At 42.7% G+C, this 17,739-nt stretch overlaps 1 protein-coding gene across 1 annotated transcript in view; it reads left to right on the forward strand.

The window, feature by feature from the left end:
* Positions 1–17,739, forward strand: part of KSR1 (kinase suppressor of ras 1) — a 57,785-nt gene that overhangs the window by 26,671 nt on the left and 13,375 nt on the right. Inside the window, exons 2-10 of the mRNA XM_085240585.1 lie at positions 369–509; positions 9,921–10,068; positions 11,534–12,005; positions 12,495–12,499; positions 14,287–14,347; positions 15,376–15,459; positions 15,975–16,036; positions 16,142–16,248; positions 16,551–16,719. Of these exons, the coding sequence (XP_085096711.1) occupies positions 369–509; positions 9,921–10,068; positions 11,534–12,005; positions 12,495–12,499; positions 14,287–14,347; positions 15,376–15,459; positions 15,975–16,036; positions 16,142–16,248; positions 16,551–16,719 (1,249 nt within the window). The remainder of the gene's footprint in view (positions 1–368; positions 510–9,920; positions 10,069–11,533; positions 12,006–12,494; positions 12,500–14,286; positions 14,348–15,375; positions 15,460–15,974; positions 16,037–16,141; positions 16,249–16,550; positions 16,720–17,739) is intronic.

Raw genomic sequence — 17,739 nt, forward strand, 5'->3', positions numbered from 1 at the left:
CAATTCGTTCAGGTAACAGAAGGAGCTGTGTCGCTGAACCGAGGAGATAAGGAAGCTCTGCTGAGTCTTTGTACCAAGGAAATAGGAGGTCCTGCTTGAAAGCAGTCACTGAATACGCAGTGTACTTTTGGGAAGCTTCTGCATATGTAACATAGCTCTGAGAAACTTCTGCACTGCCTTCTCCTGAAATACTAAAGATGCTCTCTGTGAGGTAAATGCTTCCATGTAGGAGCTTCTCTGAGTGCCTGTAGGAGCATGTCATCATTATATCACAGACGAGTATCTCCTTTGCCTTGGTACTATGCAAGCCTGTGAAGATGACAGCTTTTCCCAAGGAACTTAATGGTTTGCTTTCTGGATTCCAACAGGTGAAACTGATTGACTACATCCACCGACAGCGGCAGTGCAAGCTGAGTGTGCCCCTGAATGACAGGACAGCAGAGCTCAACAGCTACCCGAGATTCAATGACTGGTTAGACATTGTCAATGTGAGGAAAGAAGTTGTACAGGTAAGCAGAAGCAACCATCTGCACAGAACCTTCCTGCCCCCTCATATGTGACTTTCCCAGCTGCCTGCTGGGTTTGAGTTAGTTTTCTGGGCAGCTGTGAAGCTGTGGTCTGGATTTTGACAGAGTGGGAGTCTTTACTCAGAAACAAATAATCGTGTTGATTTTTTTTGTTTCACACAAAGCCTCCTCCTGTGAGTGAAGTCTGGTTCAAACTGATACTAAAGAGCATTGCATCACTGCGAAAGAATGAAATGAATAACTCCTCTGGTGTTCTGTGTGGTGGCCAGCATCAGCTGTTCATGCTCACAGACCGTGAACATTTCTGATCTTTACAGATTCTTTATCATTTAATTCTTAACATGCAAATCACTGGAGATCCTTTTACTGCACAGAATAATCTGATACTCTTGCTGGAATCAGCAATGACCAGACAAGACAACGCCCCCAGCTCCTGTCTGGACGCATTTTTTTTTAAGAGTCTGAAATCCTGCCTCTGTTTAGGTGATAAGTAGAACCTCAGGGTTGGGACTGTTTCATTGGGTTTGGCCTGTGCATGACTTATCTGTGCTGTTCTGTACTGGGGAAAGTTCTGTTCTGCATAACATTAACAGTAGTATAAGTAGAGCTCATTCTACTGGCAGCTAAACAAAGCAGAAAAGGCTTTTTCCATTCTTTTTTCACATTTTTTGGCTCAGTGTTTGCACTCAATTTCCTTTGATCCTTACACAAGCCACGATTTCTTTGACTTCATCAGGAATCTGCCTGTAAAAAGACTAAATGAAAAATTCAGCAGATTTCTATGAAAGTTATTCCAGATTCATCCTGCTGTAACTGAACAGGTTCTGGTGAAATAGGATGAGTTAGAGACAGAGCTGTACCTTTTATTTACTACTGTTTATTTTAAAAGTGATGCTTTAGAATGGATATTGTCCTCCAGCCCAGTGAGGGTTTGGGTGGCACAGCTGAAGGTGCAGCAGAGGCAGTGACAGAACAGAAAAGCAGCCTGTTGCCGTGGCCAAACTGCCAGGCTCACAACTATTGTTGGTTTCTAGGGTTACTGGAATTGCTTGAGCCTAAAAGAATGTCTTTGTAGCTCTTTTTGAAATCCTTTGTGGTGCCTGCAAAACCGGGGGAAGGGATGAAGAGGTGGAGTGAGCAGGGAGAAGGGAGGTGGATAATTCAAATCTGCCACAACCTGATAATTCAGGGGAGTGTCCTGTATGTGTAGTCACTAAAGATGAGCAAATTTGGTTTTGATCCAAGTCGGGAAGAGAACATTTTCCAACTGTTCACTCTTTTTATTTGTGCTTATTACCTTCTCCCAGTCAGTGACCAAGGTATAAACTGTTTTTCCTTCTGTTCCGTGGGTCAGAAATACAAGGTGTACATTTAATGAAATTGCTCCATGATTCCAAGTCTGTGGCTATTTTTTAAAAGTTCTGCATCCACTTCATGTAGCTGCTGAGAGCTCCTGCTGTGTTTAGATTACCTGGGCAATACATTTAGTCTTTACAGTTATTTTTGAGTAGAGATGTCTGTCCATGATGGGCGACTGTCTTTCAGAAATGTTAGAGGTGTCATGGGATCATTCCTGCTGTTGCTCAGATCTCATGCATGTGAACAACACTTCAGGTGAATCATTTGAAAAGGGCAGTCACTGACAGAAGGTGCTTTAATAGATTAGCTATTATGAAATACAAAGTGGCTGCCCTTAGCATTATGCACAGTCTGTGCGGTGAGTGGGGAGCAGCCATCAGGGAGCCTTAAAGAGAGAGTTGAGTGGGCCAGACAACGAAAGTGGGGATGTATTCAAGTCCCATACCTGGTTCTGCTGCTACTGTACATTTACTCTGGGGAATCACTGAACATCTCTAAGAGTCTGATAGTTGTCTGTAAAACTGAAATACTTACACTGGGTTTCAACACTACAGGGAGAAAGATAACCTCACAATTGTAATAATCTTTTCACATAAGGCACATAGCTTTCTTTTTTCTAGGACTTTTAGGCTCTGAAACTGACTGAAAAAGTTGCTAACTAACTGTAGAGTTGGAGAACTTTCCCCTCTGTGATCCTCAGAAGCCTCCAGCTGCAACAGGGCTCTGCTGCGGCCGCCTCCGAGGTCTGGTGTTGCAGTGGAGGCGTGCACAGGTGAAGGGCTTGCCTGCGGCCCACTGCTTGCTTCAGGAGACAGGCCTGAGTCCATGGGCTGTTTGTTGTTTTGTTGGGTTTCTTTGCTTTTTTAAACGGTTCTGGTTTCCTTTGCATTTCTAGGGTTGCTGGAGGGAGCACTGCAAGATTGTGCTAATCTCTGACATAACACCTTTGAAAAACAGCCTAATTGCAAAGCAGTTTTTTAGCTCAGCAGTTAGAGAAACAATGCTCTTTTTCACCCTCTCCCACCTCCTCCTCCTTCCTTTCCCCCGCCCCCATCTCTCTCCCAAATAAAGCTGCCATGCAGGGAAGTACAGAAGCTCCCTGGCTCTCCCGTCAGAAATAGAGCAGCAGCTCTAAATTAGAATATCTGCTGACTCCTCCAGTCCAGACCGAAGCCTATTTTTGCCCAGTGACTTGTTCTAGACATTGTGAAGCTTGAAAGCTCTTGCTGTTATAATTGCTGTCTTGTTGTTGGGCTCCTTTCTTTCTTTGAAAACCTATATTTAAAACAAGAATAATGACTGCTTGTAAAATCCTTTAGTTCTGGAAGAGATTATAGTAATAACAATGCACTGTTTATGGCATTGGGTGACAGCTCAAGCTCCTGTGAACATGGATAACAGTCAGCCAGTCATGCTGCGCAGAGTGAAAGGGCTGTTCTGTGTGGACCTAGAAAACTTGGAGGTAGGTGGTAAATACGAGTGTTGACTTTGTGATCCTGTTTGCTGTCTGTGAATACACGATTTGGAGGGGTAAGGAAAAAAGGAACCCCCTGCCCTAACTCACGCTATTTCTGTTTCTTTGTTACTGTGCCTCTAATCAGTTGCCAGACAGATTTGTATGGTAGGAAACAGCGGCTGCTGTAGAGGAGGTTCTGCTTTGGAGCTGGCCTAATATTGTTCTGTGGCTTCTTTTTTTTCTTTTTAAATAGAGCATTTTTCTAGGAAATGCCTTGTTTTTGGCTAGGAGATTTGGAGGAGGATTAGCACTGTGTGTGTGTAAGTTACTACAAAAAATGGTGCATATATAGCTAAATATGGTGGACTGAAACTGGGAAAAAGAGATAGTTGAACTGAGAATGAAAAAATGTGGGTGAGGGAAATCTACAGAAAGTTATGTAGTTGTCTTCAGTGGGTGAAAGTTGCTCTGTAAACGTACCTGGGAAGATACCCTGTTCTGGATTGCCATGCTCCTCTTGAGAGCTGGAGTTGGGAATTGAGGAGAGTGGGAAGAAAAGAGGATGTGAGCCTCACTCCCAGCTGGATTGAAGGAGTTTCTTGCAGAGCTATTTACTGGGTTCTGGGCTTGCAGCATGTCTTCCAAATAAAAGCGATTTAAAAAATCTCTATTAACTTACTTTCTTTAGCATAGAAAAAATTCTCTGCCTTTTCTCTTGTTCTTCCCAGAAATATCAATATTCTGTTCCCACATATAACTTGTCATCATCTTAAAAAAGTAAATTAGAAACACAGTCACTCTTTATCTCCTGAAGCATGTCTGAGCCAGCCCTGCTCACTGTGTAGCACGGGTTCCAGTCAATCAAGTCTGGAAAGCTGTTTTTAGTACAGATAACTGTCCTGCATAGGGAGGGGCAGATTGGTTCCTGAGCAAGCCAGGGGCAGCTCTTGGCACACAGCAGCAGAGCAGATTTGTGCCTTGAGTAAGAATGAACTTAGGAGCCTTCTGCTGTCCCTCTGAGAGGCTGTACAGGATGAGGCCCCAGTGCAGCACTGATATCTTAGGTCATGGCCCATGGTTTTGCTGGTTGGACTGGGCTTTGGTTGCAGCGGATCATGCTGAGCAGTTGTTTGAGGAAAGGTGTGGCATTTCTGTGTGTCCATCTTTACTTTGGCTGGGGGAATACCAGAGGCAGATCCGCCCAACCCTGTCAGGTTTCCACAGGTGTGTCCTCTCATCTCCTGTAAGGATATCTGTCTGGGATTTCCATGGCTCTGACAGCAGAAGCTCTGACTCGATAGCTAGATAGCTGAGATCCTGAATCTGCTAATTATGTGCATGCAAATGAACTCTGTCATGCAGGCTTTGTGCACCTGTACTTCATAACCATGTGCCAGCAGAGGCCACTCCCCAGTGTGAGCAGCCTTTCCCTGCTGCTGTCAGGGCTCACTGGCCCTGCCATGGCAGGCGGGTGCCCCTCGCAGCACCGAGCCACTTTGGCACTTTGGGGTCAGGGAGGCTCACATGGCCCCCCAGACTGCAGTGAGATGCTGCAGCCGTACACCTGCCTTCCTACAGAAAAGCTACAGCTCCTGTCCGCAAAGAGCAGAGTGGAACTGCCCTGAGACTGTCAGCTTCTCTCTGCCCACTGGTTGTGTGAGAGCTGAAACGGTGAAGATGTTAAGCAAAACCATAGCATGTACATACAATTTAATGCAAGTTAGAAATTCACTGTGGGAGGCGTTCCAGAATGCCCATAAAATCTTCAGAAATCTAAGAACAGAACGATTTTTCAGTAACTTCTTCACTGGACACCAGTAAACCAGAGCAAAGGAAAAATCATCAGGCACAAAATGTTCTTAAGAGCATCCTGATGTGCTTTGCTTAGAGCTGTCAGTGGGAATTTAAGCACCTTACGTAATGAGCTTTCTCTTTTAACATTTGCTGCTTCACAGGAGGATGGCTGGTGAGAGAATGTATTGATTTAAGAGGAGATACTTGGGGCCTTGTCAACTGTCTGTCTTTACAGGAAGAGCCGTGCCTACTAGGTTGAGGGGCAGGTCAGGCTGATTTGTCCAAGTACCAGCAGCATTAGCTCTGTAGGCTTATCTAAAAAATCTTTACCAAAAATATCTCATCCACTGTGATAGATATCAGCATTTTTGCCATGTTTCAAGGATTTAAGTTGGACACCAGACAAGATTAAAGACATGATGCCATCATGAACTCTTCACCCTGGCTAATTCAGAGTAACCTTTGGATGGCTTCTGGGATGCTCTGGTTTGCCTCTCTCCTCTTTAAACATGGATGTTACAAAGTGCAGAGTCTGTATGTCTGATAAGCAGGCGAGCTTTGTAGAGAAGTTCTCTTCCTGGTTTGGGCTTTTTTTTAACATTGTTTCTGCTGCACAGCTTATGTGAGTATGGCTGTAAGTTTTGTTGGTGCTGTTCTGAGGTGCTGAAAGATTGAAAGCAGCAGTTTCTAGATGTACTTTTTTTTCCCTTTAATAAATTTTGCCTTACTATTGGAGTAGTATGTGAATATCTTGCAGCATGCTGTGTTATTCTGTAAGCAAGGAAAGGTGCACCTGGGGAGATGGCACTTAGCTTGGCCCTAATGCAAGCCTACAAGCTGCATTTATTTTAAAGCCACAGCACCTGTGAAGAATGAGGTGAAGAGTCTGTTGAACCCATATTGCTCACTGTCAGTGCTGAAAAATGTCAGTAACTGCTTCTGAAGTGCTCAGAATTGCACTTGCACCGGGGGGGGCTGGAGCCCAGCTCAACAGCTGAGCCAGAGCATCAGCGGGGCATGTTTTAAGCTCCATCTTGAACTGGTGACCCTCATCACTGTCACGCTGGCTGGGAGGATAACACAGGTAAATTATGTAAGGCTGATCGTAGGGGCTCATGTTGGCCAGTTTTATACTAAGCCACATATTTGCACGTATATGTGCAACACGAGTGGTTCTTTAAAGAAAGCCTCTTACTTCCCCTCCCTCCCCCTCTTTGAAGGCTTATTTCTTTTGTTGTGTGGCAGCAGGTTCAGAAAGTCTGAGCTCTCCCAGCTCAAGGTCATTGGGGCTGTTTAAACATAATCTCCTTTTCTGTACTTATACTTTCCTACAACTTGTTATGCTGTCTTTCTAAAATTAAACTATTGAGCAAAAGAGTAGATTGGACTTTGCGTGCTGGCCCAGCAAGGAGATGAGCTTACAGCAGGCTGCACTGCCAGGGTGTGCCAGGGTGAAAGCACACTTAGGATGGAGAGCAAAGCCAGCAGTGAGCTTCCATGCAGTGCTGGGCTGTGCCTCGTGTTGCATGCACTGAGGCACAGAGCACAGTGCTGCTGGCGGAAGTGAAACTGGTCAGCCTTGGGGTGACAGAGTTCAAGTCCTCCGCAGCAACTGTGTACCGCAAAGGAAGAGATGCCCGAGCACTTGTATAAAGGCAGTAGCTTGGAGTGCTTTGTCATTTCTTAAAAACTGGTGTTAAGGTTTTCCTGTGGGAATGAGAGAAGGACCTGTGGGGCTCCAAATGCTGCTGTGCAGGACTCAGCTCCGCTCAGAGACCATTGTGGCAACTCCTTCCCACCATCCCCACCCATCTGTACTGGTGGAGATGAACAATTTTGTGTTTGTGGACTGTCCCCGGGGACCAATGAGCATGTGCTCGTAGGAGCCAGAGCTGAGCCCAGATGCCATTCCTCATACCTCCTGCAGTAGGGAATTGGAATTCCCCACTGAAGCCTTGTCTATACTAGCACAACCAGGAGAGCTAATTTGGGATAAGTAAAAAATAGTCAGTTCTTCCTCGCTGATATGACTTGAATCACACATTCAGAATATACTGGTTTTTGTTTTTTTTTTTTTGTTTTTTTGTTTTGTTTTTTGTTTTGTTTTTGTATGAAGGCCTAATAGACCATGTCATACTCCACTGAGGACTAACTATGGGTTAGGTTAACTATGTTAACTATGGGTTAACAAGGCTCAGAAGTGCTGTGGCACATGCCCTGGGTAACTGCTGTACTCTGCCTTCCTTGTAAAAGGAGAATAGATAGAAAAGAACCTGACTGCATCCTGGGTACCTGGAGGGAGGTAGGCTTGCAGAACAAACTGACTTCCTTCTTTTTTCTAGCCTCTACATATTTAAAATATGATATTTTATTGGGATTTCCTTTACTGACTTAACTGCAATCTCTAAGCTGAGCAAGGAGAACTTGCTCAGTTTTTGGCATGTGATGCTACACCTGCTGTTACAAAGTATTGTGGCTCACTGGAATAATTAGCTGCCAAGCCTTGATACCCCCTGTGCCAATCATCAGCCCGAATGTTAGCACTGCAGATCAGCAGTGCTTTTCCAATTTGGGGCCTCCACAGAGTAGGAGCAGAGGGAATCTGATCCCCACCTCCTCTATCCATCGCGTCCCATCCTGGCTGGCCCCGCATTTCATCTGCTCACAGTACTGCTTGAAGCCTGGGCCTGGGTGGGGTCGTCTGTGGTGGACATGTTCAGGTTCCTGAGGAAATCTTAGTCTATCTCATTTTACTGATTGACTTACGAACAGCTCTAACAAGTTACTGGTTACTTCTGTGTCATGCAAAGGATAGGAAAGTGAGGTGGCACTGGGTAATGTGACTCGGGAGCTCATACTGAGAGCTGTGTGAGGCCACTGCTTAAAGCAGCAGCTGTGTCATCTCAGCTCAGGGAGTGGTGGTAGTGAGGAAATGTTTTGAGATAATTCAAGGATGACATCGCTGTAATCCTGCTTGTTCTGTGACTGTGTAAAAGCCTGAAGTGGGATGAGCGTGTCTCGCAAGAGGCACTGGCTTTCCCTTACGCTTTAATGGAAGAGGTAACATCTTTGCTTTAGAAAGCAGGGGCACCCGTGGTGGTTGAAGGCTTTCTGCCCTGTTTTAGGTGTTTGTAGGTACGGGACTGGCAGTGCTGGGATGTGTCTGGCTGACCCCGTCCCTCTGACACCCCGCTCCCATCTTGCGGGGATGCATCGCGCTTGTGCCACGGCTGCTCCCATCACTGCGAGGCCGGCATCTTGCATCACAGCCAGCCTTGTGATTGTGCTGAACAAAGATGCTTCTGTGAGCTGCTCTCTGCGTGCAGAGGAGTGGAACCAGAGGGTGCTGGGAAACAGCTCACTGTCAGACAAACTTGGTTTAATTTTGGAATTAGTTCAGTTTGGCTGGGGAGCTTTGTGAACAAAGCTGGGCTGGCTGCGTGCTGGAATATTTAAGTGGTGGATTTTAGGAAAGTTAGTTCAAATGTAAGATGTTTAGCATTGAAATGCCTGAATTAAGGCAGGTTAACTTTATCTCTTAATCACTTTAGAAGTATGGTGTGATTAGTGGAGCACTCTCAGTACCTCTACTTGAGCATTTCAGAATGTTTAAGACCAGCTGCCTGTGTCAAAGCAATGGCAGCTGTTTTGATTCATCTGTTGATTTTAGGACCCAGGCTAACTTCTGTCCCTAGTCGGGATTGTGAGAGGTGTGATCTTAAAACAAATTAATCAATGCACACTCAAATTTGATTTGCAGCCTTTTAGGGTTTGAAGGGTTGGTGTTAAATGTCCACAAGATTTCAAGCTTTTTATTTTCAAACAGATACAGTCTGTTTCCTACTTAAATAGAGGTTGAAACCTTGTTATGTAGCACGGTTCCAGCAGCTGAAACTTCAGGAAGGAGGCCAAATATTGTGAAATTTGTGATCTCATCGTGAGAACAGGCAGCAGTGAGGTTTGTTTAGGCAAAACTGCAAGGGAAATTCCTGGGTATCTGCACTAAGTATCCTGGTTTTGTTTATTAACTACAATTGCTGCAGACTTACGCTGGAAACATTTGAATGAGGGAGCAGAGAGCTTAACTTTGTTAGGGAACGTCCGATCATTTCATACTTTCCAGAATCCTGTACCTTTTGTGTCTGCTTGATTATCTTTTTGGGGGTTTGGGGTATTAAGAGGCACAAGGAGATCTACACAAGTATCTTTCTAAGGGTATCAGTAAGGCTGCTCCTCTAGTGAAAGTAAAATTGCTTAAGGAGATCAGTATCTCTATCAAAACATTCTTTCTCTTGATGAAAGAAGACATTTTCCATTCCGTTTGAACTTTTCATTTCTCCAGTGAAAACCAAATATTTGCCAGTTTGTTTTTTTTTCCAGATTTTTGGCCTGCTTTGTTTTAATGATATAGATAACTTTAATTAGTAACTTTTAAAAAATACTGAGTGAAAACTTTCCACAGGGGAAGGAAAGAAGAATATTTCAGTCAGCTCTAATCCTGATTTAAATACTGGCGAAGGACAATGACATCCTAGTGATACAGAGCACACCCAAGCATGTGCCTGATCTCTCTTGGTGTAGAGAGAGCGGAGAGCACATTCTGAGCACTTGCTGCTGTGTGATCACTACTGACCCACTGATCCCTACGAGAGATACACTACCAAGTGAGTAAATCATGAGTCAGACCAGGCAGTGAGACAGTGGCACTACTTTGCATCAAAGATGACAGTCTTATCATTGGTATATATGAAAAAGTATATTGACTTTTTTTTTTCCTCCTGCAGAGAATACCAGAGGAGCTAACCTTAGATGCCTTACTTGAAATGAATGAATCAAAGGTGAAAGAAACAATGAAGAGATGTGGCGCCAGAGATGAGGAGTGCTCCAGACTCAATGGGGCACTGAGCTGTTTAAGGAAGGTGACTGGATCAGGTATAGGACTGCTTTTTTTCCTACGGAATTAGTTTCTCAGCAACCCAGATCACATCCTTCTTCCTTTCATTTGAGACAATCTCCAGAAACCTTTGTGTCTTTGGCTATATGCTATAACTGATGTCAGGTTATAGCTCTTGGATCTGCATGAAATTAGAGCAATCAAGTGCATCTAAAGCTATGAATGAGATTTGGTTTTTTGACAATATTTTCAGCTCTGGAAATAAATGTATGTAGAAATAGACTCTCCAACTCAACAGACTGTATGATTGTTCCCTCTGTGTTCAGACTTCGGTCTGATGCTGCAGTGAATCTTCCATCATTTAGTATCCTGGACCTAACAAATGCAAACTGCTCTCCCCAGATATTGCCAGCTCAGAGAGAAGGTAATTCAGTTTCATATGATGTAGCTCAGAAACCTGGGTGTTTTTCAGCTTAATTCTTTGGAAAAGCAGAACATTGCTCTGACAACCCTTTATCACTGCGTAGCTTGCAGGGTGCCAATTGACTTACTTCTCTTTAAAGCTGCTTCCTTCCTGCTATTTTTCTGACTGGAAATTGATATAATCATTAGCCAAATTCCAGTAGCAGATGTAAGAGCTAGAAAGAACTTTGATTTACACTGAAATTATGGAAAGAAGGACACTGTCTGTTTAATTAGGAATGCACGTGTCCAGTGGATCTGACTAAATTACTTAAGAACAACCTCAAGATTCCCAGAGTGCTGTTTCACCATCTTCCCCTGCCACCTTCCCAGGGCTACCTTCACAGCACTGTAAATTCCATCTGTATCAGACATGGCATACCAGCATACTGGCAGTCCTGTGCATCAGATCTTTCTTTGTAACAGTTACTCATCTGTCACTGAAAGGTGTTGTTTCCTGTTGGAATTATGACAGCTTATATCATTCACAAATCATAAAGATTAGCTAATGGAAAAGCCATCAAACAGTTCAATTTCATGTTTCCTTTTTTCTAATCTTTCTTGTCCTGCATTGTCAAATATTTCCCATCCATATGTAGCAATATCAGCCATTGTTCAGAAGGCATTGGCATCTAGCCCAAATGCAGGTACACTTGTATTAATGTTCCTCTTTTTTCATTAAAAAAAATAATAATAATTCTGTGTTTTGAGAGGTTTTTTTTTTTTTTTTGAAGCCTAGATACATAACTACCACTTAATCTGTTAAAATTCAACCTATGTTAGAACATAAGATCTTCTAAAATGTATTTTAGTTTAGAATTTGAGATACGAAAAAAGGGTAACTAATGCAGTCCTTGTTTTAAAGGTTAACTTTAGCTGATGGCATAGATGGATCTTAGGAGAGGAGAAGCAATTACTTGACTGGATGCAAAGAAGGGGAAAAAAACACCTCAAAGCCTAACGCTGCATCACGCAGTATTGTGTGCCAGCATTTTTGTTTTCTTTTCTTTCTAACCTAACATTGCTATGGTTGCTGAACAGGTGGGGAGTTAAAAGATGATGTGCTGATGAATCTTTCTGAAGCACGCCGAGAGAACAGCTCTACCAACACAACTGAGTGCCCTTGCTCCTCTGCGCCCACGTGGACTCACAGTGCAATGAACCTTCCCAAGGGCAACGGCCCGCAGGCACGATCGGTGTCGGTGTCTACAATCTCATCTTCAGATTCTCTTGCCTCGAGTCACGGACCTTCTATCTATGCAGATAACCTCCTGGACCCTTTTGCCTTCCCTGCACACGGTGGAAAGTTAACACCAAGGACTCCTCATAGCATCACCATCACTCCCCCAACCACTCCTCAAGCCAAGAGACGGCACAAGTTGAAGCCACCACGGACTCCTCCTCCTCCTTGCCGGAAAGTTTTTCAGCTGCTACCTAATTTTCCAACCCTCACAAGGAGCAAGTCCCATGAATCACAGCTGGGAAACAGGATAGATGATGTTCCTCCAATCAAGTAAGCATGATGCTTCCTTCCCCTTGGGCACTGAAGAGCTGTATTCATCCCAACAGGCATTCGGTGCTCCAGTTCTGATGCTGGTGGCCAGCTGCCTGGTTGTGGTTTCACTGCAGTCTTACAGTCGGTATCAGTGGGATATTCTAGGATAACCACAAAACTGGCTCACTAATAGTTTCCTTATTTGAAATTGCACCTTCCTGGGAGGTTGGGATGACTGCTGCTATGAAAAGGCCCCAACCATTTTTTTTCTCAAATATCTAATAGTCGATTCCATATCCTGCAATTCTCTTTTGACCTTAAATGTTCCTCTCAGTTCAGGTGGCTGGTATCCTTTTACATTTTATCTTAAGATGTGTTTTAGCTGCTAATGTGAGCTTTAAGAAAACCTATCTATGTGACAGCTATGCCTCTGTATGAAGACAGGTACTCTTAAGCTAAATATTTATTTTTGACTGATCCAGGCTTTTTTTTCTTCTTGTTCTCTAGGTTCGGTAAGAGATTTTTACAGGTTTGTCTGTATTTCCTTGACTGGGAGAGAAGAACCTGTCATTGTCAACAGCCTGCAGTATGGTCACCTCTGTCCAGCCTGTGAAAGCCCTTTAATAAGGCCTTGCATTCCAGAGCTCCTGTTACCTTTGTGAAGAATTGCAGGATGCTTACAGGGTCTTTGTACCCTGTATTTCTTCGGATGACAAAAGCAGGAAAAACGAATGCTGATGTTTAAGGGCTAAAACAAGGAGTTTGTGTGTAACTGTTTGTCTTTGACTTCTGAGAGCTGATACTGGTGTCCCTTGGTACCAGAAAGAGATCTAACCGTTTGTCTTCAGATATTCACTGCCTAGTGTCTCTGTGATGAAACCAGACAGTCGTGTGTGACCTTTTGAGAAATGCTTCAGCACATTCCTAAATGTAGAATTCCTCTGCTGATGAGTCTGTTCACACATTCAAGAGTCTGCAGGACAAGGACTTGTGCTTTTATACACCGACACGTTTGGTGCTTTAATGCTACTGAACATGACTGTGTGCAGCTGCCTCTTAGACACAGAACTTATAACCTTAGAAGCTCTAGGAAAGTGCCTCACCATTCTGTCAAGTATGGAAGTTTATATAAGGACCACACATTTCTCTTGTAGTCTTTAGAGCAAATCCCAGAAATTACTTTCAAAAATGGAAAAAGTACAAAGAGAGAAAATTGTAAAATGAAAGTGTAAGCAGAAATTGGAGCATTTCTCTCTGCAGAGTGATGGAATTTATATAATGAATTGAAAAGGCATAAGAAAATGTTAAAACAAATTAAGATTTTTGGTGCTTCTATGCACATAGTCTATTTTAAAAATTATACTGTGGGCTCTCTTATGTCCCATTAAATTCCAAAATTTATATATTTTTGTCATGACTTATGTTATGATGATGAATGCAGACAGTTGTGGTTTGGATGTCCGCACTTGCTCAGCAGTATTCTTTGGAAGAACAGCTAGTCAGTCCAGCCTATTGTGAGATGCTGAAGACAACAGATGCCTTGAAAAGTTCACTGGAATAATTATTTAAAAAAAAAAAAAAAAAAAAGAATTTGGTGCCACCTAGGGTCAAAGAGAGAGACTGGCTTTTATAAGCATTGACAGTGTCCCGTCTTGAGCCTATGCTGATACCTACAGGTTGAGTTTTCTCCTAGTTTACAAAATGTCTACAGATTTAATTCAGGAAGTATGGCAGTCTTGATATTTGAGAGCTTCCAGGAAGTTTTTTGGTATAACCACTGGAGCACTGGACTGGGATTTTGGACTGTAGCTCTCCTTTTCTGCATTTATTGGCTAGCTAAGTGATGCCAGCTGAATTTTTTTTTATTCTTCTGGGCCACACTTGGTTCTGTCTATAAAATGGTGATAATAATTTACAGTATAAAAGAATACACTGAAATCTACTGATTCCATGAAAACTGGATGATGGTTTTGGTGGAAAGTCAATTGGGAACAAACTATTGTGCGACTTCCCACTTGGTTATGAGAATGGCCTAGGGCTTACTTAACCCCTAAAAATAATACATAACATTTTAATGCAAGGAAGGAAGAATGATGATTCTGACACCAAATTTTAGTTTACATTGCCTCTGTATGAAAAACACTACTATCTTGTAGTTTTACTGCACAAGGCAAATTGATCTCAGCTTTGCTTCTAGAGAAGTCATGGCTACTAGTTTTATCTGTAACTGTGTTTATATCTAAACTGTTAAGTGTGCTTGTGGGTAACGCTTCCCTAAAAGATCTTTGTTCTCCATCAGAACTCTCCCAAGGATCCCCTCAAATGGTACGAAGAGACTTTGGCTTAGCTGTAACACACAGGTAAGCAACACGTACTGTGGGAACCACAAAGGAAATAAAGGAGGGGTCAGACCAAAACAGCATCGTAGTGTGTTTGTAGTAGTAAAGATGCGCTTGAAGTTGGGTTGGGTGCCTCATTTGTCAAGTTCAACCTTCAATCTCTATTTCAGCTCCTTCTGTTTTTAATATCTCTGATGTGTTCAGCTCATGAAATCCTTTTTCCAAAGCTAACTGACTTGTGATTCTTCAGTGACTGGTGTACCAACAGCAGTAATGTTTTGTTAGGGGCTTGTGTCCTGGGTGAAAGGACTAACTAATCACAGAATCACAGAATGGCCAGGGTTGGAAGGGACCTCAAGGATCATGAATCTCCAACCCCCTGCCACATGCAGGGCCACCAACCTGCCATTTAATGCTAGACCAGGCTGCCCAGGGCCCCATCCAACCTGGCCTTGAACACCTCCAGGGATGGGGCATCCACAATGTCTCTGGGCTGCTGTTCCAGAACCTCACCACTCTCATAGTAAAGAATTCCCCCTGATGTCCAACCTAAATCTCCCCTCCAAAAACTTAAAACCATTTCCCCTCATCCTACTTATCAGCCTAAGTAAAAGAACTGTGCAGCAGTACCTTTTCTAAAATGCTTCTGCTGCTAAAAATGAAAGGGAAGCTGCTCCTTCCTCCTTTCATGGAAAAAGCATTTTTCTTCCTTTGTAGTTTCCTGCATGCCCCCTTCCCAAATCCAAACCAAAACTGGGACAGCTAGTGCTAATGCCAAACAAACCTATCAGATCTTTTTAGTAAAAAGGTTAATACTCTTACCACCATCACTGCACGCACTGTAAATTGGGTTCCAGATTTGTAAAGACATTCAAGATAGCCAGAGTCCAGCAGAATCAGTGCTAGCCTTCTTTCAGTTGCTATTGATCAGAAAAGTGAGAAGTCTTCCATAACACCACTTGCCCTTTTCTGAAAATGCTAAAGGAGTCTGTAGCGACAAATGTAGTTTTCTTTAGGTTAACTTTTTTTCCCCTCTTTCCTCTGCTTAGGTTCTCTACAAAGTCTTGGTTATCTCAGATTTGCCAAGTTTGCCAGAAAAGCATGATGTTTGGGGTGAAGTGTAAGTACTGCAGGTGAGCACACAAAGATGATCTTTTACATAAGAAGTTTAGGTTTTATTCATTCAAGTCTGTCAGTAACAAATATCTCAAGATGTGATGCACTGTTAACAGCGGTGTTACTTCTTACAGTCAAACTGGCAGTGGGTTGCTTAGGTGTACCAATATTTAGGCTGGGAACCTACTTGATCATAGGCAGATCTTGTACTGGATGTTGAGTGCCTGTATAGCAAGAAGGATTTGGTTTTGATTCTCTGGATTTTCAGTCCAGTGAGCTGAAATTTTCACAGTCCCCCGTCTCAAGATAGGCATAAGTGAAGATAAATCTATTAGAAATAAATCAGATGCTAGGGTATCTATCTGACTTTCATTAGCCTAATGATACATATAACGGGATTCTTCATATGAACACATGGATCTGCTTTGGGGCTTAGAACTTTCCAGAATTCTTAAGATTTGCATAAATAATATAAATTATGGGTAGGCTTCTTTATAGGAAAAAACAGTGCTATTTAACGTTTCTCTTTCAGATTGAAATGTCACAACAAGTGTACTAAAGAGGCACCTGCTTGTAGAATATCATTCTTTCCCAGTAAGTTTACTACAAATTCTTAGCACATCAAAGTAGCTGATGGCATCACAAGAATAATGTCTGATTAAAGGTTTTTTTCCATCCCGTCTCCAACCTGTTTTTCAGTTACCAAAATAAGGAGAACAGAGTCTGTCCCTTCTGATATCAACAATCCAGTAGACAGACCAACAGAACCACAGTTTGGAACTCTTCCCAAAGCAGTCACTAAAAAGGTACGTAGTGACTGATGTGAATCTTCTGCCTCAAAGTCAGTGAGGAACTACAATAAGGAGAGGTCACAGCAATATCTTACTGGCTGGAACAAGAATGGCACTTTAGCTTTCACTTTGCAAAGAGTCTTTAGAATGACTTTTCCTCCTTGTTAAACATTGGTTGTGCACATCTTGAGCCTCCTCCTCACTCAGAGAAACTGTGTTGTGTTGAGGCTAGGGACAGCCTTCCTCGTTTCATTAAACATTAATGGAAACTCTATATTTTTGTTATGTACTCATTAGTGACTTTTCCTGCATTCCAGGAGCACCCACCAGCAATAAATCATCTGGATTCCAGCAGTAATCCCTCTTCTACAACCTCTTCCACGCCATCTTCTCCAGCACCTTTCCAGTCTTCCAACCCTCCCAGTGCAACACCTCCCCCAAACTTATCTCCTATGGGCCAGAGAGATGGACGATTTAACTTCCCAGGTAAAATCATCTTTTTCTGGAGAACTCTGCCAAGATGAGAAAGGTGTCTGTGGAGGCTAACCAAGACTTCATAAGTAGATTCAGGTTTCTGAATAGATAGTTGAGTCTTCCTCAAGGTTTGAAAGTTTTTTCCTGTATCTGATAGAAGGAAACAGTCTGTTCTTACAAGGTTTTAAGTCAAGATAGTTTTGCAGGAAGGAAATTACTGAGGAGTTCTGGTACCTTTCTTACACGATGTAATCTTCCTACTTTATTTTTCTTTTTTTCTTTTCTGATGAGTACTAAAAGAAAGTGGAATTCTTTTCTTCATTTTTCTTACTGTATCATAAAATGCATGCTGCCTGCTGTTTTTGGTCACCAGAGGCTTTAAATCATAAGTTTATCGCTAAAACAAAATATTAAAATGAAAACTTGCATGAATTATTTTTATTGGTCCCTTCCAAAAGATAACCAACAACGAACACTGGCTTTTAAAGTGTAGACAGGTGTATATGGTGAAGAATTTACATACTTCACAGATTAAGGACTCAAATATGCTGTCTTTAGCAAAGCTGATAGAAGAAAGGTTTTCATAGGAGAATTAATTCCTTCCATCTAGACATGAAGTCACATGCTGCTAAACAGGTGCTGCATCTGGCCTTAAATACTGCTGTGTTGTGCAGAAGATATCTCACCTGTGAAAGTTGCTGTTTTAGCCTCCTTAAAAGGAGCAGAAGCAGTGCCAGTTTAGAGCAAGGATTCTACAGCAGTTACTTTGTATTAGGACAAGTAATTCAAATTAAGTGAAATTAAAACTTGCAAATAGCTCTTGAGGTTCAGCCTCTCTGCATGCAGCTTGGAAAATCTGATGATATGAGAGAGGACTGAAGGACCAGCTTTTCCCTGGGCCTGCCTGTTAGTATCCCTGGGTTCTCTGAGTTTGCTTGTTGCACTTGATGTCTGAATGGGCTGTTTTCCCACCAGGCTGCTTGCTTATTGGTAACACAGCATTCATGTGACAAGTGTCATCTGTCTTCCAAA

The sequence above is a fragment of the Meleagris gallopavo genome, chromosome 21 (genome assembly GCF_905368555.1).
Source record: "Meleagris gallopavo chromosome 21, MGAL_WU_HG_1.1, whole genome shotgun sequence".
Lineage (NCBI taxonomy): Eukaryota > Metazoa > Chordata > Aves > Galliformes > Phasianidae > Meleagris > Meleagris gallopavo.